The 21,698-nt window shown below is 38.3% G+C and overlaps 1 protein-coding gene across 1 annotated transcript in view; it reads left to right on the forward strand.

Moving 5' to 3' along the window:
* The window catches only part of dnah5 (dynein, axonemal, heavy chain 5), a 123,508-nt gene that overhangs the window by 42,913 nt on the left and 58,897 nt on the right, over positions 1–21,698 (forward strand). Inside the window, exons 40-59 of the mRNA XM_061716416.1 lie at positions 219–391; positions 4,939–5,009; positions 5,308–5,415; positions 5,549–5,736; positions 7,349–7,543; positions 7,734–7,868; positions 8,095–8,202; positions 8,727–8,880; positions 9,939–10,085; positions 11,248–11,489; positions 11,845–12,018; positions 16,923–17,127; positions 17,321–17,463; positions 17,764–17,898; positions 18,214–18,336; positions 18,502–18,715; positions 18,963–19,186; positions 19,867–20,065; positions 20,178–20,350; positions 20,607–20,737. Of these exons, the coding sequence (XP_061572400.1) occupies positions 219–391; positions 4,939–5,009; positions 5,308–5,415; positions 5,549–5,736; positions 7,349–7,543; positions 7,734–7,868; positions 8,095–8,202; positions 8,727–8,880; positions 9,939–10,085; positions 11,248–11,489; positions 11,845–12,018; positions 16,923–17,127; positions 17,321–17,463; positions 17,764–17,898; positions 18,214–18,336; positions 18,502–18,715; positions 18,963–19,186; positions 19,867–20,065; positions 20,178–20,350; positions 20,607–20,737 (3,242 nt within the window). The remainder of the gene's footprint in view (positions 1–218; positions 392–4,938; positions 5,010–5,307; positions 5,416–5,548; positions 5,737–7,348; positions 7,544–7,733; positions 7,869–8,094; positions 8,203–8,726; positions 8,881–9,938; positions 10,086–11,247; positions 11,490–11,844; positions 12,019–16,922; positions 17,128–17,320; positions 17,464–17,763; positions 17,899–18,213; positions 18,337–18,501; positions 18,716–18,962; positions 19,187–19,866; positions 20,066–20,177; positions 20,351–20,606; positions 20,738–21,698) is intronic.

Consider the following 21,698-nt stretch of genomic DNA (forward strand, 5'->3'; position numbering starts at 1 on the left):
TGTTAATGTGCCATTCATGTCACCCTATGCTTTGTCATGCATATTGCCCTTATATGTCTCCTGTTTTCCTGATTTTCCGGCTCCATTTGCATTATTCTCGGGATGGTGCTCTTGAATTTCACATCTTTCACCTGCCATCACCTTTCTCCCCCTAATCTTCATTGCTCTATCCTTCCTCCCTATGTCATTGCTCACTACTTATATTCTGTGTTCTTCAGTGCCGGCTGCATGTCAAAAGCCCCAGTGACTTTGAGTGGCTGAAGCAGTGCCGTTTCTACTTCAATGAGGACTTGGACAAGATGATCATCAACATCACAGATGTGGGCTTTGTTTACCAGAATGAATTCTTGGGCTGCACAGAAAGACTAGTCATTACACCTTTGACTGACAGGTAAAGTGCCAACCATGAAAGCATTCATACATAGTATGAAGGTATACTATAGGTTTAACTTTTTTTTTTCAACCAACATATTGACATTTACAGATTATTATGAAAATAAATGAATTGAACATAACCAATAGACTAAAATACTGTCAAAAGGTATAGGGTACTTCACAATTTATGTTCTAAATATTCAGCAGTGACTAAACAACCTGGCAATAATTATACATACACAAAATGACTTTACCTCTGTACGTAATTCATTCATTTCTGTAATTTATTAAATGTTTACACGCTATACATCATACACAGAAAGAAAAAATGACTATAGACCCTCCTTCATTTCAAAGGCTTTAGCTACAGAGGCATTAGATTGAATGATCATCACCAAGTGTAATTGGCAGGAATGATTTAGGTAGGACCCAAAATGGAGGTGGTTGAGATGGAGGCATAAACAAGCAAAGTCGTTTATTTTAACAGAAATTGCTGCCATGGCAGGATAATCAAAAAGAAAAACCAAGGAGTGAAAACAAGCAGCACAGGGAAACATAAGGGGAAGCATGAAAAAGAGCACACGACAGATGACCCACTAGCAGGGGAAGGAGGAAAGAAAAAACAATATACACACACTTGCAGACAAGATGACAAGAGACAGGTGGACATAATTAGGAAAACAAACATGAGTAGAGGAGATCAAACAAACTACCACGCAAAATAAAGTAGGAGGTAAGGCAAAGAGTGTACGCTAACTGAATAACAGGGGACACTCAGGAGCATAATGCTGGAAAAATGGAGACTAACCAAGAAAGATCCAAACCAAAACCCAGATTTTTTTTTGCAGTAAAACAGCAAGAAAAAAAACCCAACAACAACAACAAAAAATCTAAATCAAATAAACCCTAGGGCTGTTTCACAAATGTAGGATTCAGAAATCCAGGGTAAAAGATACATCCAGGCTTGACATAGTATGATCAGTTCATCCTGGCTTCATCCGTTTCACAAAGGCCAAACCAGGTTCAGGAGATGCAGCTTTGTCAAGCCAGGTGTTAGAAATCCAGGTAAATCTACATCCACAGATTTCTCCAAAAGACCATGAGATCAAACACAGATTCACTGATTCTACAACGGATAAATTGCGTGCGCCATACTTCTCACTAAATGAGCAACATCTTTTGATGGAGGCTTATGAAGAAATGAAGCACATACTAAAGAAAGGAAAACACTGCTGCTATTATAAAGGAGCAACAAAAAGGGCATGGCAAACAATAGTGGTTCGCCTGAATGTGTAAATTGCCAAAAATACACTTCTTTTAAGGATTTACCTGAGATTTGATCATTAAATTTACAGATGAACAGTGGCAGTCTATAATGTAATGTGCAAATCTGACAGAGGATTAATTCATGTTGGTCTTGTTTCTACTGTGTTATTTTCCTTACCCTGGATAGCTCAGTGGATAGAGCGGGCACCTCTTACAGAGGCTATTGCTCTCATGCAGGCAGCGCAGGTTCAAATCCCTGCATGTCTTTCCCCCCTCACTATACAACCATTTCCTGTTCACTTACCTTACCGCCTTAAAAAAAAAAAATGAAAAAAATGTTGCTCTTTTTTTGTTACACATCTTATCAATATTTATACAGTACGAACACGACTGGACCAAAGAGGACTTATTAATGTCACTTTTGCACTAGTCCTTACTCGGCCCGACTCGGCTCGTCACGCCTCCACCCGTTTTGTCCCCGTTTGTTTTTCTCACAGCCAGGGGAGAAGTGGGCAGGTTGGGGTGAAGCTGCTGTGACGTACTCGATTGCGCAACCGCTTTGTTCATGTCGGCGCTGATCAGAAATCAGCTGGAGCCGCGAGCGGCTGAGAGTAAAACAGCCCGTCTACATCCCTTTTTTAATTCTCTCCTCAGCCACCAGGTTTATGAACATCTGCACCTCAGAGTTGGATCACCAAACAGACGTTTTGCGCTTTATAATAAGATCGCCGCGAGTCGCGCTCGCGCTGACTCCCGCTTCCTGATTCAAACGTCTGACGGCCCCGCCCCCGACCAATCAGTGGCACGGAGGGTGGTGACGGCCCCGCCATAACAGGGCCATAACAGGTCAAGATTAAATATAAGTGAACTACCATTAGAGGCTCCTTTGGCACCAGGCAACAGTGACAAGAGCTGCGCATTATGTTAGTCAGTGGCGCGTTGTCCTGTCAGTCATACCTGACCTTACATGTGATTGGACTATACTTCATCAGAAACACGATAGGTTAGGCCTTTTTCTTTCAGTTTCAGATTATGGCAGTATTCTCACCTCATATGTTTGGAGCTACTTATATGGCTTGACTTGATTGACAACACTATTTGCTTCTTTATCAGTCATTTATCGAATCCGCTCAACACATGCAATACTCTATTAAAGACCTTTCTGACAACCTGATTGAACAGTAGTAATGCCCACATGGATAATTATGAAATTGATTGTGATAACTATCATAATATTAACAATAGTACTTGACTGAATGTCGAAATGAATCAGTGGTATATTATTGCAGACTTTTTTTTTTTTTTTTTTTAAGTCCAAAACAGACAGATAAGAAAACGGAATCACGGACCCAACACATTGGTTTCTGATCGGCGTGACCGGTGATTGAACAGATGAGGCACCAGGCTTAACTAAGCCTGGCTGTGAGCCCGGTCTGAAGCAGGCTAGCTGCACAGGATATATCGCCAGGATATATCGTAACTTATGTGCCACTGTCTTTGTGAAACCGAATCCAGGCTTAATTCAGCCAGGATATTCAGAAAATCCTGGCCTAGTCGCTATGCTGGTTTTTTGAAACTACTTTCAGGCAGATGCAGTAAGGAAAATAACACAGTAGAAACAAGACCAACAGGAAGAAAAGACAGGACAGAGTAATCACATCTAAAAAAAGTAAAGTCTTGACAGCTAACTGGTCTGAAGCATTCAGGTTTCTGTTAGCACAATGTCAAGAAATAAAAGGATCAGCAGGGATCTTAGAGAGGCAAGTGTTGCTGCCTGTCATTCTGGGGAAGGGTTTATATACACAGGAGCTGGGCAGCTTACAGCCATTCAATCGGCCATGAACTCTGTAAAAAACATATTCTAGAGTCATATGTGAAGCCATATATTCAACATCCAAAGCTTTGCTCAGATTGAGTCATGCAGCAGGACAATGATTCAGCACATGAGTACATTTACAACAGAATGGATGAAATAAAAAATAATCCTGTTCTTGTCAAAGGTCAGCCCTCAGCCTGATTGAAATGCTGTGATGGGAGCCTCCCAAAACCTCACAGGAACTGGGAATAATTGCAAACCTCAATGAAGCAGCCTTGTAAATATGAGTTTTTCAGGACTCTGTGAGACTGACATCATGACTAACAACTGGAAAAATGAAAAAAAGAAAGAAAAATGAAATTTTTTACAATTTGTTAAATAATATAATGCAATTAGTTATTTACACAGTGTTTCTCCATTTGAAATTAATTAAACCTGACTTAAAAATATCTCCTGAAATGTAAAACCTTTGAATGGAAAGATGGTTATTTTACCATGACTGTAGAAGACGACAGCATCCTTTTCGAATGAGTGACATAAAATTAATACATGACCTTTGTATCAGTGCTGGAAACATTATGTTTTTAGAAATATTTATGGATCAGAAGAAAAGGGATAATGACTTTCTACAGCTACAAAGTATTTTATGAGACTGCCGTAGCATTTGCGACTGTACACTCACAATGCTCATCAATGCTCCCAGTGACAGTTTGTATTGAATTGCTTACAGGTTGTCTGGTGGACTAATGAATGGACTTGAGGTGTATAACTGCAGTTTAGCCCTGATGCTTGGAGTAGATGAAATTAGAGAGGAGGAGGAAACATTTGTGATCAACACCTCTAAGAGACAGTGTGACCTTAGAGAGAGATTAGGGGAATCAGGCAAAGGAGAGAGGCAGAAGTAAACCAACAACCAGGTTCAGACCACCATCACAGAGATATATGAAGAGGCAAAGAGAGGGAGATATGAACGGACAGCAGCAGAAAGGGAATTACTAGCAGAGACCTGAGAGCAGCTCTCCAAAGATGTGGTATGTAGGACCAAACACTGCACCAAGGCAGCCTTGATGTTCTCACTGTAATCATTCTTTGCCTGATACAATTTCTGATTTATTTTCTACAGTTAGTATATGCTCTTCTGTTTGGCTCTCTGTCATTCACTGTCCCCTTCCTTTTATCATCTGTCTTGTGTTCGCTGTGTTAAGCTGAAAGATAAACATGAGCAAATAATCTGATTTTGAGATGTTTTTAAAATTAGGAGTCTGGTTTGTTGTATGTTTTCTGAATGATGCAAACTATGTTGCAAATATTGAGCCAGAGGGACTAGGATAAAGTCCTCCTGTCAGTCACACTAATCATTAAAATATATGTTAAGCAAATAACTAAATTCTATTAACTTCAGTGTCCTTTATATGTTCTTCACCTCTGACCTCTGAACGTAGAATTAATTTGCTCTAGTTAATTTATTTTATTTATTACAGATGTTATATCACCTTGGCGCAGGCTCTTGGTATGAGTATGGGTGGAGCCCCTGCTGGTCCCGCCGGGACAGGTAAGAGGTTCAGGTTTTATGACACGTTGCTCGTAGCGTCCAGTTTAAACAATAATCAAAACAAAACCTTAGATCTTGCATGAACATGTCCACTGTGTAGTAGCTGTGTAGAATTAACCATTTGTTTTTCGATCAGTCCCACAGGGATTGACACTTTATTAATGGGATAGGGAGAGAAATAATTTAACTAGGAAAGAAAAATACTTGAAATGAAGGATCAGAATGCCTTTAAGTACTTAAAGTTTATGATTTCCTTTTAATGATTTTATGACACGTATGATTTACGTTTTGACATTAGGAAAGACTGAGACGATAAAGGACATGGGTCGCTGTCTGGGAAAGTATGTTGTGGTTTTCAACTGTTCTGACCAGATGGACTTCAGAGGCTTGGGAAGAATATTCAAAGGTAAAAATCATGATGCTAGAGGCAAATGGACAGACATACAGAGATAAGACAATTAGTCTATGATATACAGCACATGTGACAATAATTGGTAAGTCTGCAATAAAATGACTATGAAGTTGTGCATGATTTCCAGGTCTGGCTCAGTCTGGTTCGTGGGGCTGTTTTGATGAGTTCAATCGCATCAACCTTCCAGTTCTATCGGTGGCGGCCCAACAGATTTCAATAGTTCTGACCTGCAAGAAGGAACGTCGTAAAAACTTTGTCTTCACCGATGGGGAAAATGTTGAGATGAATCCAGAGTTTGGCATCTTCCTTACAATGGTCAGTAGTATGACAATGCTTTTCACAAGAAATAAGTTAGTAAAAATAAAAAAATCCACTATAGCATCAATTCTTGCAAGTCATACAGTTCATTTCTTGTTACATTAGTTGGCAAAACTCACAGATGGCATTCTATTTAAATTATTCGAGCCCACTTACCGTTCAATGTCTGTTCTGTATTCCACTTTGCAACCCACCTCAAAACCAGCTCCTTATTTTCACACCATGTCTTTCTTTATCACTGACAAACATGACAGTAATTAAGCAAGACTTTTAAATAAAATAAGCTGATCAGCACAGCTCTTTGTTTCTATTTTCCCTGCAAACATGTCCTACTGTGTTTGTTCATGGAAGGGCAGATGTTCTGTTCTGTTTGGTTCGAGGAGATATGAGACGGGCGCAGTTCTTTCCAAAAAAATGTATACATTTCCCCATTCAGTTGTGTGACCGGTTTTCAATCTTTGTCAACATTGTCTGATGTTGTAACTGGTTCATTAATTTGGCATGGTAAACTGACGTACTTGGAACAAATAGGACAGTCCCCTTTTTAATAATACTCCCCCTTTCATTATCATGCTTTACAGAAATCCTTTGATATCTCCTCAGTGTCCGCAGCTGTTCAAAGGCAGCTCATTAAAAAGAAGAGAACAGAGTAAATTTGACTTTGGTTAAAGTTTTCAGAGATCATTTTCTTTGCCTGTTGCGTGCGTGCGTGCGTGCGTGCGTGCGTGCGTGCGTGCGTGCGTGCGTGCGTGTTTATATATACAATGATCAGCTCTAACATTATGACCACTTACGGTCAACGTGAGTAAACACTGGTCATTTTTTTTACAATGCAATGTTCTGCCTGAACATTATTCACCCAGACCAATCAAATCCCTCTTTCAACATGGCAACTTTATTCGCCCAAAGTAGCAGCATGCCATCAGTGGTCCCTTCAATGGTTTTCTTTGGGAAGTGCTTAAAGACAATAAAGAAGAGTTTAATGTGTAAACTCCCCAGATACCAATCTGATGACCTAAAGGCATCTATGGGAAGCTTTGCCAATCCAAAGAGACACCACCCCACAAAAAACACACCAAAAGATGTATTGCTAACACTTCACTACACACTCTTAACACTCTAAAACACTCGTATGTGTTCTTTGTCCAGTCTCTGACTGGTCAGATCTCATTTGGGAGCATAGCAAAGAGACCTGTTCATTATAGTAGCCATAATGTTATAGCTGTTTGATGTAAAAACACAGGCTTTGTAGAAAATGTAAAACTCCCCAAGGCACAGTTATAGGGATTTAACTGAGAGAAACTGAATGTTTTACCCATGATTATCAGTACAAACAAATGGACTCTACAGGTGGTTTGCATGAATATAATGCACTATAGTATAGGAGTTTTTCTAATTAATTAAGCTAATAATTCTAATATTTTTTTACTAAAACTTCCCTATACTTTTCCCACACTTGATGCATTTGGCATTAATTTGTTATAGTACTTGTAGCCAGAGGTTTTGAGGTCTAAATGTCTTTGTTCAAATCACACTGCAACATTTAATCATGATGTTTTTCTGTTTCATTCAGTTAACACATCTAATTGCTCTTCTCATGCATCATCAGAACCCAGGTTATGCAGGCCGCCAGGAACTTCCTGAAAACCTTAAGATCAACTTCCGCTCTGTAGCCATGATGGTTCCTGATCGTCAGATAATTATTAGAGTAAAACTGGCCAGCTGTGGGTTTATAGACAACATGGAGCTGGCACGCAAGTTCTTCACTCTGTATAAGCTGTGTGAGGAGCAACTGTCTAAACAGGTAAAAACAAAAATAACATGACTTAATTCAACTGTGGAGCTGTCTCCAGTTCATAATATAATGTAAACAGTCTTTGTAGTGTGAGACTGCACTACACCGTGGAAATTAATTCAAACATGGATGTTATTGTTGTATGTGACCAGGTTTTTCACAGTTCCCTGCAACCTTAAATGAATCTCTGATTGTCTAGGTTCACTATGACTTTGGCTTGCGCAACATCCTGTCAGTTCTACGAACTCTGGGAGCGGCCAAGCGATCCAACCCCACTGACACAGAGTCCACCATCGTCATGAGAGTACTGAGGGACATGAATCTTTCCAAACTGGTCAGTCTCTGAAGTATACAGTAGAGAATCAAGAATCATTTCACTCTTTAACATGGGAGAAAATTTAAGTTATCTGTAATAATCCATTCATTCAACATAATACAATGTATTATAAGTTAATCATAATGTAAAGAACTTAACATCAAAATCAGGGTTAACACAAAAATATGTCTTAGCTGTTTTGTGTGGGTTTTTGAAAATGTGTGCAAATGCATGTGCTTCTAAGATCGACGAGGATGAGCCGCTCTTTCTGAGCTTGATCGAGGACCTCTTCCCAGGGATCCAACTCGACAAAGAGGGTTACCCTGAACTGGAGGCTGCCATCGACAAACAGGTGGGAGGTAGTGAGGGATGTGTTTATCGGTGTTTTCAAGAAAGAAAATGACATTTCAGAAGAATAGACTGCATGGAAGATGAGAGAGAGAGAGTGGGTGAACAAAGACTGTGGAAAAAGTAAACAAAGGGCGAGGGAGAAGTGAAGATGCTAAGTAAACTGGACAAAAGCTTAATGGACTGTGAGACTGCTCTGTTTTTCATGTCATTCTTAAGTGCCTCAAGATATAGCACTCAAAGGGATACAGACCATTTATTGCTTGCCAAGGACCTTACCTAAGCATTTGTTAAAAAACAACAAAATACAAAAGAAATAGTGCACTGAAAAGAATCAGAGTAAAAGGTGAAATCTATCATTCTTTCTTTTATGTCTTTCTCTGACTATATAAGGCTTCACTTCACAGTTTAGTAAAATCAAAGGTTTGATGATATCATCTGAAACAGGTCATTATACATGGTGTACTAAGCTTTGTTGTTTTATTATTTATAGTTGAATCGAAAAATGTTTATTCTCTGGTTCTTCAGGTGGAGGAAGCAGGTCTGATCAGCCACCCTCCCTGGAAGCTGAAGATCATCCAGTTATTTGAGACCCAGAAAGTTCGACATGGCATGATGGCTCTGGGGCCGAGTGGGGCTGGAAAGACGACGTGTATCCACACACTGATGAGGGCCATGACAGGTAAAAGTTTGTGGATGATGCACAAAGCTGTGATAAAGGAATTGTTTTTTAAATTACTGTGTTTATCTTCGACACAATCAACAAAAGGGGAAATCATCTACTTTCAAATAAACAAAGTTTCTTTTTTGCCTCCATTGTATCATCGTGCCAGGATCTTGTGCTCAATAAATGTGTTGGTCCATATTCAACATCACTTTATATGCAGCAGCTGAGGTGGTTAGGTTTTGGAGCACATCTCTCAAAACATTTGCATATTAATCAGGAAACTGTTTTTACATACAAATTCCAATTGTCACATGTAGTTTGTGGTGACATGCAGACACAACCAGGGTAGTTGTAATTTTTGAAACTATAGCTAAAGCCTCTCAATTACTTTCTGTTATTATAAAGGGAAGCTGTTTTTTTTTTTTTTTTTTTTTTTTCAAAAGGATTAACTAAACAGTTACCTATATGTAAATAAGACACTGGTTACTTTGCCTTGCTGTATTATATGCAGTAAACTGCCTTGAATCATTATGACCACTAAGCAGGTCGTCCTGCTTAGTGAGTTCTGGCCAGTCAGGGTCTGGACAAAAAACATTTTCGGGTGTTCTGAAGTGTCTGGTATAGTAATATTAGCAATAGATGCTTTGGGGCCTGGAGGTTGTAGGGTAGGGGTCTCCCACAGATGCCAGCAGGTCACATCAAATAGATATTTTGGGAGTTTGGAGACCAAATGAACACAGCAGATTCTTTACTGTGTTCTTGGAATGCTTCCTGAAAATGTGCTAAGGGTCCCTCTGCTGACATGCTGGGGGAGGTAGCTACTGTAAGGGATTGGTGTTACCATCTAGGAAGAGTGTGATTGTTCTGTAAAATAGCATTCATGTGAATGCTAGGATGCACATATTCCCTGCAGCATTTGGCATTTTAGCAAGTTGAGCCGTGCCTACTCATGCTGCCGGTCAATGGTCACAATGTTATAGCTGATGACTGTTTTTTTGTACTAAAATGTTTGGCATGTAAAATACTCGATCCCCTGAAAATGCAGAAAATGTCTGTTTGTGTGTTTCTCCCAGAGTGTGGTCATCCCCACAGAGAGATGCGCATGAACCCCAAAGCCATCACAGCACCCCAGATGTTTGGTCGATTGGATGTAGCCACAAACGACTGGACTGATGGCATCTTCTCTACACTTTGGAGGAAAACACTTAAAGCAAAGAAAGGTCAGAAAGATTTGTCCCTCATTATCTTTACACTTAGACATTAGTGAATGTTAAAATCAGTAGTGAGCCTCACTGATAAAGGTCATCTAGAAGCTCCTGAGACTTTAAAGTACCAGGTATGAATGAAGTGTGCCCGGAGACACTTTGACAATGTTGAATACAATTTTTTCAAAAAAAGAGAGTAGGCTATGATTGATATCACTTGATACATAAAAACTGTACTTAAACTAAATAGGACCTGACCATTCAGTGAACTAAATGTAGTTGTGAAGAAGAACCTGGGGGTGAGGATACAATATTTCTGAAGAAAATAAGGAATACGTCTTGCAAACAGAATACGCACACATTGTCATTATCTGATTTAGTAGTTGTGGCTTGGTTTGTTTTGAAATCAATTGTATTTTCTTTTGTACAACGTACATGTGCAGAGCTATATAAGACATAATTATTACAATTATTTCCAAATTCACTGTTGTTAATTATTCATTTTATTTTTATTCTATTTTTTATTTTAAATAATCATATTATATTATATTAATTTTGAATATAATTGTTGAGTCATGATATGCTTTTCAAATAATATGATTATAAAGCAAAATTTAAAATTTAACTTGACAAAAAATCCAAATGTGCCACCCACATCCATTAATGCCCATCAGTTACACTAACTGTATCTTGCTCTGACATCAAACATAGGCTTTAGACATTTTAGATTTAAATATTTATGTGTTTATCTATTTTTACAATAAGGGGTAGATTTTAATGTTTTAACTACTGCCAACAATGACCTGATAAGACTGGTCATCATTCCTGCCCCAGATAATTTAATGCCAATGATTAAAGAAACCATCGGGTTACTTTCTGCTGAAATGTTTATTAAATGAAGCCTTTGGGAAATCAGTGATAAGTCATCTCTGCTGTATTGCTATGTTGCTGTATTTTTAATCGTATGTATTTTGTGTAATGTGTTGTTTCTTTTCTGTTTTTCTTGCCCTGTGAAGCACTTTGTGACATTCATCTGTGAATATTTCATATTTCTTGCTAAAAGACAATTCATAGTTTTTTAGCAAGACATGCATCAAGTGCATATTCATAGGTATATCTCATTCCTGTTGTGGCTTAGAGAACCAATTTATTGCAATATAACGTTTTTGTCTCCCAGGAGAGCACATCTGGATAGTGCTAGATGGACCTGTTGATGCCATCTGGATTGAAAATCTGAACTCAGTTTTGGACGACAACAGAACTCTGACGCTGGCAAATGGAGACCGTATACCAATGGCTCCCAACTGTAAGGTGGTTTTTGAGCCACATAATATTGACAACGCTTCCCCTGCCACAGTGTCACGTAATGGCATGGTGTTCATGAGCTCCTCAGTGCTCAGCTGGAACCCTATACTGGAGGTAAATAAGAACTGAACATTTAAACTATATTAAAGAACGTCCTAAATTCTATATTAAACATTTTCAAAATGAATGATGTTGCCTGAAAAGAACGTTTTCTCATTTTCCATAATTTTCCAGCAAGAATAATAATAGTAGTTTGTTATGGGTTTATGGAATTTTTGTTACATCTAGAAATAAACATCACAAAACTGGGCAATCATTTTTTATTTTAACATGAATACAAATATATTGTTTCAAACATACTTTATATGCACCCGCATATACTTTTATAGTTAGATATTGTCATTAAAACTAGCAATACAGTAATTTATGTAATCACAGCAAACCAAAGAGATGTGCTTATTCTTCTTAGGGCTGGTTAAAGAAACGTTGCCCTCAGGAGGCAGAGGTACTGAGGCAGCTCTTCTCCTCCTTCTCTGAACTATATCGCTTCAGTATGCAGTCCTTGGAGTTCAAGATGGATATGCTGGAGGCCTTTGTCATCATGCAGTGCATAAACATGCTGCAGGGACTCATTCCAACAAAGGTAGGATTGCAGCTTTCTTGAATCTCCTTTCATGAAAACAGACTGCATAGAAAACAGCATTTACTGTACATTTGATTAAATATTTAGTCATGTTACCAAAAAACAATGACTGTGCAAGTAAAAATAGAAATAAAAATGGAATGTTTTGTTACAAAAGTCACATTTGACGTCTATGTATGTCAGGAGGGTCCAGACCCTCCTTTTATGTATAAGGCTGACATACAGTAGCATCAATAGTCATTCAAAAACCTTGTCTTGCTTCTCACAGAAGCCTCCAGACTACTGTATTATCAGGTGCTAAACTAAACAAGCTAAACTGTCCACTGTCTGAGTGCACAAATCTGTCACCGGACACTTTTTTCTACTGATACAGTTCTTCGGGTTCAGATCAGAGAAGCTGTTCCCCCCAATCCCACTCTTCCAGGTAACATTACCCACATGTGTGTTGAAGTCAACAAAAAGGGCAGTGGAATCCCCTTTAGGAGCACTTGCAAGCACACCTGGCAGAGACTCCAAGAGGCTGGGTATTCCAAACTGCTTTTTGGTGCATAAGCACAAACAACATTTAGAACCTGTGGGGCTGAAATCCCACTCCAGCCTCATTCCTCTCACCATGGGAATCTCCCGAGTGGAACAAGGTCCAGCCCCTCTCGAGGCGATTGCTCCCAGAACCCATACTGAGCGTAGAGGTGAGCCTATATATACAGTAGCCAGTACCTCTCAACCTCACCCACAAGTTCAGGCCCTTAGTCCAAGAGACGTGACATTTCATGTCTGGAGAATCAATGAAGTGAAGTGAAGTTGTGAAACCTTTTTGAAACTCGTTGTCAATCATAACTTGCAACTACATTACATTAACTTAAATTAACATTATTCAAGAGAATAAAATAGTTGTCTACTTAATTGCATTGTTAATATTAAACATTAATGTTCTATGATGTACTGAGAAAAAATTATAATGTGCAATGGAGATGGAAATGGTTATGACCCCTATAATATCATAATTTTCCCCCTTATCAGTCTTTATAGAGGCTGCCATCTTTTATTTTATATTAGCCTATAATAGTAGCTATTATATGAATCAAAAATTAAATAGTTAACAAATGACGAACCTGATTCATCATCACTTATACAATGGAAAAATGTGAAATGCTCTTACAGTTTAGAGTAAAATCTCATCCTTTCAAGTCAAAATTTGAACCATTGATTACTGAAAAATGTACAGTACCATATGTCAATATTTAAAGGTTTATTTTTCAAAATGTTCTTCCAGTCTTTCTGTGCTAATGTTATTTTACAATGCTTGGCAAGATAACACCAAGGGCGGTGTATGTCAAACCAAAAACAAACACAAAAAACAAACCATTTGCTGGAGAGAATTTTTTGAAGACCTGATACGCACATTCAAGAAAGAAAATTCAGGAATATTCCCGTTTTGTGAAAATGCCCAAGAGCACAACAACCTTCATTATTGTTGTGACAAAGCCACAAAACAGTAGATAAATGTGTTACTATAGGTGTACTGTACTTAGGGAAAAAAACAACAAACAAACAAACAAAACTTATTTGCAAGGTTAACGCACCACCTGGTTAAATGTGACTATTTTATTTGATGTTGAAGGGCTACTTCATCTTCCTCTTTTCTGTCACCTGGGTACAGGGCTGGGAGTCGTACACTCACTCAGGCCACCCCTACATACACACATATGCTGGCACTTGAGCAGGTGCTGCACACAATCACAAATCCATGCACACACAATTGTAAATTGCTGCTGGTATTTAGCTGCTACGGATACAAAATGTAAACAAAAATATAACTAAATCTATTTGACTTTTGGTCTATAAAATGGGGAAAATTGTGAAAAATGTTGATCACTGTTCCCCAAAGCCCAAGAAGACATCCTCAAATGTCTTATTTTGTACAAACCAAAAGTCCACAGTCCCAAGATATTCAATTTACTGTCATAGACTAGAGAAACCAGAAAATATTCATATTTGAGATGCTGCAATCTGAGAATTGTGACTTTTTATTCTTTCACATAAAAGACTCAAAACAATGAGTTGATTATCAAAATAGTTTGCCATTAATTAGTAATTTAGTAATAATTAATCGTTGCAGCTCTATTTTATATTAATAAAATTAACATATACGATTTCATACATAATTCAAACTTAAACCAACATCTTGTTTTTTCTCAGCGACACACAGGCTGAGATTACCCTGAGAAGACCCAGATATAAGGGGAAAGAGTGTAATCATTACATCAAGAAAAACTAATCAATAGGACTGTCACCAAATATTTGTATTCTGTTTATGTTTACTGTTAATGTGTCATTCTTGAAACAATCACTTGCTGTTGCTCTGTATCTGCTACCAGTTCATCTTTATAACTACTGGACTGTCCTAACCTCAGACGTAAAACGCAATTAACCAGCAAGGATAAATAGTTACAATCACATAATTTACAGCAAACCACATAAATACACTGATAAACTAATTAAACCAAAAGTTCTCTCATCAGCATTTAACGTTGATTAATAAAACCCTCTTCACTGGCAGTTTTGCTACTATTTTCTGTGTTGGACGGGCACAGATGTGGACAATGACAAAATATCACACTGTCAGTTTATCACATATTATTAACTTAAATGTTTAATTTCAGCAGCATGGTGGCTTAGTGGGTAGCACTGTTGCCTCACAGCAAGAAGGTCCCCGGTTCGACTCCCTGGCCCACCGGGGGTCTTTCTGTGTGGAGTTTGCATGTTCTCCCCGTGCTTGTGTGGGTTCCCTCCGGTTACTCCGGCTTGTTCCCACAGTCCAAAAACATGTGTAGTAGGTTAATTGGTGATTTTAAATTGCCTGCAGGTGTGAGTGTGAGTATGCATTGTTGTCTATCTGTATATGTGGCCCTGTGATAGACTGGTGACCTGTCCCTGCCTCTCACCTGTAATGAGCTGGGATAGGCTCCAGCAGACCCCCGTCACCCTGCAAAGGATAAACGGGTATTGCAAATGGATGGATGGTTGTTTACTTTTGTCCAGGTTATACCAGGAAGCCCCAAATGTGTCCTACTGTATACCAAGAATATCAATTTGTAGTTCTATGTTTGGGGTGATGTGAGGTTTAACAATACAGTAAAAATGTGTATAGCTACCTGTATAACTTATAAAAGAAGCAACATTTAAATACAATGTTTTGACAGGAGTTGTGCCATGGCCATAATTACAGCTACATAAAAAGGCTCATGGAGAATCTCAACAGTGATCATCAAGCTATCAGATAAAAGTTTGCAGTTTGTAACACACCTGTGTCCCCTGTGTCTGTAATTTATTAAACTTAAGTGATTTTGCAGGTGACTGAACTCCCTTTTTTTGTAGTTTTTTCATGTTGATCAGTTTGTTCAAAATGACAAAGTCAAGTTTTATTTTCAATCACCACAGTGATAACTAATGAATACAAATCACTCTATTTGTGGGCGGTGCCAGTTTCTGCAGGCCAATCAGCTGCACCAATGTATTCCGCTGTGTTTTTTTTTTTTTTTTTTGACATGCGGGTCAGTCAGGCCACTGAAGAGCCCCGGCTAGAGGGAATTGTCCCACTGCAAAATGGAGGACCCTGTAGCTTTTTCTTTTCTTTTTTTTAAATGTATTTATATGAACTGGAAGGTTTCCAAAGCCGGTCAGAGTCTCCTCATTTACTACCGGCGAGTCGGTTCCAGTTTGGATAATTTTTTTCGTTTTCCTGAATGGAATATTTGCAATTAGTTATTTTTCTTTGGACAGAGTTTATGGACATATTTTTTTCTTTTTGGACTTTGAAAATAGAATTGAATTGGAATTTTAAAAAGAAGTTGGCAAATGTACATGGGCGTAACTAAGATTTAATTTTATCATATTTCATTTGTGATGGTTTTGTTTGGACCTTTTTGATTTACTTGGTTCATTTTCTGTACTTAGTTTTTACTACTTATTATTCACTTATTTGGAAGTACAGTACTCAATTTATTCCATGTTTTTGTGTTTGAGTGGACTATTATTTTAATCATTTTTTTTCTTATCAAACTAGACTGACGTCAGAGAAGAGTGGTCGGAATTTAAAGGGGTAACCAGGCTTAAATTCAAAGCTGATTGTTACATTTCTAAAAAATAAAATCAAGAACAGAAGTCATATTGTTTTTTATTCAAGTGAGTAAGATAGAGGGAATGATGGATTTGGAAAAATGCAATACAAAAAACTTTTAAGGGCTCAGAATGTTGGGTTTACATTTTACCAATGCAACATTCTGAGGCATACCACCAATAAAACCCAAGAATATATGAACAAAGAAATAAAAATCCTGGAGGGACCCAGTTTAATTCTGCACTTAAAGCCAATTGAACATCGCTTGACAAAACTCCAAAGGTTTGTGCACCGACACTCCCAATCATGGAACTGGTTAAGCTTAAAAGATTCTCCCAAGCAACATGTAAGTCCCAAATCCAGGCATGACGCCTCCCTCTGCTCATCATCCCTTTTAGATGCTTATAAGCCTTAGATAGGACAAGGAGAGAAGGCATCCAGTTACGTAACCACGTAGAGCTGATAATCTGTAGGGGATATTTTTTTTAGTTGAATATTATTTTAATAGACTTTCAATTTATACCTCCTGGAAAGTTGTGTTAACTGATTTAAGTTTTCGCATACGAGTCTGAAACATAGCAAAATAAGGAAAACTTCACAGCAACTCAAACTGTTTATATGCAACCTATCTATGCTGTATAGGCTGGCAACAACCACTGCTTTTTCTTTTTCTTTTTTTTTATGTATTTGTTCAAGATAATAAATCATGGAAAAGCAATCTCTTTTTCCCCCCTCATAATCTCTCTTTTTTTTTTCAATGTATTTATTTTTTTGCTTTATGCAGGAGCAGTGGGGGGAATTATCTAGAGAGCACCTGGAGCGACTGTATGTCTTTGCCCTCATGTGGAGTGTTGGTGCCTTGCTTGAGCTGGATGACCGGAAGAAAATGGAATCCTGGTTTAGAGGAAATGACAGCATCTGTCTGAATTTGCCAGATATTCCTCCTGACAGTGAGGGCACCATGTTTGACTACTACGTCGCAGCAGATGGTAATCATGCACTCAAGAACAGATGATGTCGATGCCATTTTTAGAAAAAAAAAGAAAGAAGAAAAAGTCTTTCAATGCAAAGTGAAAATGTTATACTTTTGGAAGATTACATGAAAGCATCACTGTCATGTTTTGTACGTACTGGTAGACCATACATTTTCTTTTAAATGTATGAAAATGTCTTGTCTTCCAGGTCGTTGGGCCCACTGGAGCTCTAGAGTCGAGGAATATGTCTATCCATCTGACGTCACCCCAGAGTACAGCTCCATCTTGGTTCCCAACGTGGACAATGTTAGAACAGACTTCTTAATTCAGACAATTGCGAAACAGGGCAAGGTAAATTTAACAGATCTAGTGTATATCTAAGTGTTAAAAAAGGTTTTAGCCAAGAAACTTAACAATATAAAAATACTCACACTGGCATGTATCTATATATGTATGTATGTTATGTTTATTGACTGACTGAAAGTACTGACTGACACATTTTTCTAATATGAGTATAAGGTTATCAGTTGAGACACTGTTTTCTGTTGATAAAATAATAATTATTTTATCAAAAGAAAAATGAATACCTATTTATGTTTGGTCCCTTTTTCCCCTGCAAAAACCAGTTGGAAACATATTTCTTTCTTACAGGCTGTTTTGCTGATTGGAGAGCAAGGAACAGCCAAGACCGTTATCATCAAGGGCTACATGTCAAAGTATGACCCGGAGACGCAACAGGGCAAAAGTCTCAACTTTTCCTCTGCTACTACACCACTCATGTTCCAGGTGAAGCATCACAATCTGTTTATTTCTCCTCTCATTCATTTATACAGTATATAACAGCGTAGTGCTTCATTCTTTGCTTTTTTTATATTCTACATGCATTGTTCTGAACTTGTGTGAGGTCATTGATCACTAAGAGGTTGCAGGTTGGATAAATCACCTCTGTCTTTTGCCTTAGTATAGCTTAGCTGCACCATGATCAAGCTATCACAATGAATTATGTCTAATGCAGAACTTATCTTTCGCTACCCATTGTTTTATTGTGTTTCTCTCACCATTTGCTTTTTCCCCCCTCTGCCAACCCTGGTTTTCTTTTAGAGGACAGTAGAAAGCTATGTGGATAAAAGGATGGGGACAACCTATGGGCCCCCTGCTGGGAAGAAAATGTCAATATTTATTGATGACATCAACATGCCTGTCATCAATGAGTGGGGAGACCAGGTTGGAGATTGCTCTAAAATCTCTAGTTGTATTACGTTTGTTGAATTTCCACAAAAAAAACTTTTAAACAATCATTTATTTGAAGTAGTTTTTTTTTGTTTATTATTATTTTGTTAGTTTAATATGATGTGGACATTAAAGCTTACTTTGCGCCTTCCATTATAGGTCACTAATGAAATTGTAAGGCAGCTGATGGAGCAGAACGGCTTCTTCAACCTGGAGAAACCCGGAGAGTTCACCAATATAGTTGATGTTCAGTTTCTGGCAGCCATGATTCATCCAGGTGGGGGGCGTAATGACATTCCACAAAGACTGAAAAGGCAGTTTTCCATCTTTAACTGCACCCTACCCTCCAATGCCTCTATGGATAAGATATTTGGTGAGTAAAATAGTGTAAGAATTATTATTGATGTATAGTGTTTACTGTAGCAGTGCCAATTTGTTTGTGTCCCATGGGAGTACTACAAATACAAGCGTGATCAAGGACACTAATAATGAAAAGATTTAACTCAGTTTATTTACTGATAAATGTATGAACCAATGAAACCAAAGATGTTATTTCATAATGCATTCTCTACTTTAGATAAAACTTTAAATCTAACCTAACCATGGATATTGTCCTCCAGGTGTTATCGGTGAGGGCCACTTCTGTGCACACCGTGGTTTCACTGAGGACGTTCAGAGCACCATGCCTCGGCTGGTAGCTCTGACCCGCCGGCTTTGGCAGCTGACCAAGCTCAAGATGCTTCCAACGCCTGCAAAGTTCCACTACGTCTTCAATCTGAGGGATCTGTCCAGGGTCTGGCAAGGCATGCTCAGCACAAGTGCAGAGGTGGTGGACTCTGTCCAAGTAAGAAGAGGTTCACTTTGTCGTTACATTCTGCAACCTTTCTATTCCTATTGGAATTTTCTTTTATGAGTGTAGTTGTACATGACATAAAACTCGAACAAGGCAAACTAGTGCCAAGTTAAGGTATACTTCATTGGATCCAAAATAAAAGGAAAGCCCTTGAAGATCTAAAAACTGTAAGTTTATCTTAGGATGAGAATGTAGTAAATGGGTTACAAGTCTCATTTTTCACCATGTCATTGGTTTTAATACAAAGAGAAGTAAGAGCCTGGCAGAAAGATGAGAATTTTTACTTACCTGTATGTTGTAGTGCTAATGCGTGACCACATGAGTCATTATGACATTTATAGTATCAGGGAGCACTCCAAGTTTGTGTGTTGGTAGGGAAGAATAAAGCAGAAAAAAAAAGTATTTATAATTTGACATTGCAATGTAAGTTCTTGGCTTGATGCCTTAATAAATGGATAAAGATATATATTTTCCACATCAGGTTATCTAGCCAAATATGGTTCACATTTTTGTAAAGTTTACAACACAGTCCACTTAGCTGAACAACTGTCAACAAATGAACAGGTTTTTGCTTTCCAATTGTAGGGGTGTATAAAATGCAGCTGAATTTGAACCCTTACCTGCCTTTCTTTATTGAATAAGAACATTAACACAGAAACATGATTTTCCAGGTTTTGCTGATGCTGTGGAAGCATGAGTGCAAACGTGTGATTGCTGATAGATTTACAATGCCTGACGATGTGGAGTGGTTTGATCAGACTCTGGCAAAGTTGGTGGAAGAGGAGCTCGGGGAGGAGCGCAAGAATATAGTGGACTGTGGAGTGGAAAGATATTTTGTTGACTTCTTACGAGATGCCCCTGAAGTCACAGGTACTAAAGAAAATTTAAAAAAAAACTCACAGTTATGGAAAATTTCTACACTGTATAAATATTTCTCCATCTTTAATTGTGAACATTTTAAATGTAAAAAACCTTTCCTCAGGAGAAGAGCCAGAAAGCTCAGATTTTGATATGCCCAAGGTGTACGAGCCTATTGAATCATTTGAGAGCTTAAAGGACCGTCTGAACATGTTCTTGTGCCACTACAACGAAAGCATCAGGGGAACTGGCATGGACATGGTCTTCTTTCAGGACGCAATGATCCATCTGATTAAGGTACTTTACAGACGTCTTTAAAGGTTAAAGCTATAATTGTAATAAAAAAAAAGCACATTAAGTTATTTTTTTGTGGAAAGAATTGAAAAGTGGATATTTAAGCCAATTTTACTTTCTTTATCTTAGCTTGCTCATGGGCACTTACACTATTTCCTACTGTATATATTTTATTGTTGCTTATCTTCTTTTTGTTTAAACAATTCTTCAAAAATACCTGCTTATCGGATCCTAATTCTGCATGTGGTTTTGTGTTCAGGTGTCAAGGATAATCCGGACACCTGGAGGTAATGCCCTGTTGGTGGGTGTCGGGGGATCTGGAAAACAGAGCCTAACCAGACTGGCTTCGTTCATAGCTGGATACAAGATCTTCCAAATTACTCTAACACGGTGATGCTCACATGTAGTATAAGAATTTAAACATTTATGTCTTATAAGGAAAATTAATTCTCCAGCTCTCAGGTGCAATATAGAAGTGGAAGTAGACAATATGTATTCATAATACCTAGCTTTACCTAGCTCTGGCCCTCATTTAGCTGAGTCTATCCAGTGAGTAACACCCCTGTCATTTAATTTCTTTTTTCCTTTCCTGTTCTGCATGGCTCTGACCGTCATGACTGTCACTGTTCTCTACCAGGACTAGTCCATCACAGTTAGTGTTATATACATATAGTGTGTGCACACTTATATCTATACAAATACCAAGGCATATACAGTGGGGAAAAAAGTATTTAGTCAGACACCAGTTGTGAAAGTTCTCCCACTTTAAAAGATAAGAGAGGCCTGTAATTTTCATCACAGGTATATCTCAACTATGAGAGACAAAATGAAAAAAAAATCCAGAAAATCACATTGTCAGATTTTTAAAGAATGTATTTGCAAATTATAGTGTAAAATAAGTATTTGATCTATAACAAAAGTTCATCTCAATACTTTGTTATTGACCCTTTGTTGGCAGTGACAGAGGTCAAATGTTTTCACACACTGTTGCTGGTATTTTGGCCAATTCCTCCATGCAGATCTCCTCTACAGCAGTGATGTTTTGGGGCTGTCATCTGACCATATAACGTTCTCTCTATCCTCTTCTGTCTGGCACTACAGGATTTGAGTCCCAGGCGGCGTAGTGTGTTACTGATGGTACCTTTGTTACTTTGGTCCTTCACTGGTCATTCACTAGGTTCCCTGTGTGGTTCTGGGATTTTGCTCCCACAGTTGATTTCTTCACACCAAGCTGCTTACCAATTGCAGATTCAGTCTTCCCAGCCTGGTGCAGGTCTACAATTTTGTTTCTCACGTCCTTTGACAGCTTGGTCATAGTGGAGTTTGGAGTGTGACTGTTTGAAGTTGTGGA

The sequence above is a fragment of the Cololabis saira genome, chromosome 3, assembly GCF_033807715.1.
Source record: "Cololabis saira isolate AMF1-May2022 chromosome 3, fColSai1.1, whole genome shotgun sequence".
Classification (NCBI taxonomy): Eukaryota; Metazoa; Chordata; class Actinopteri; order Beloniformes; family Belonidae; genus Cololabis; species Cololabis saira.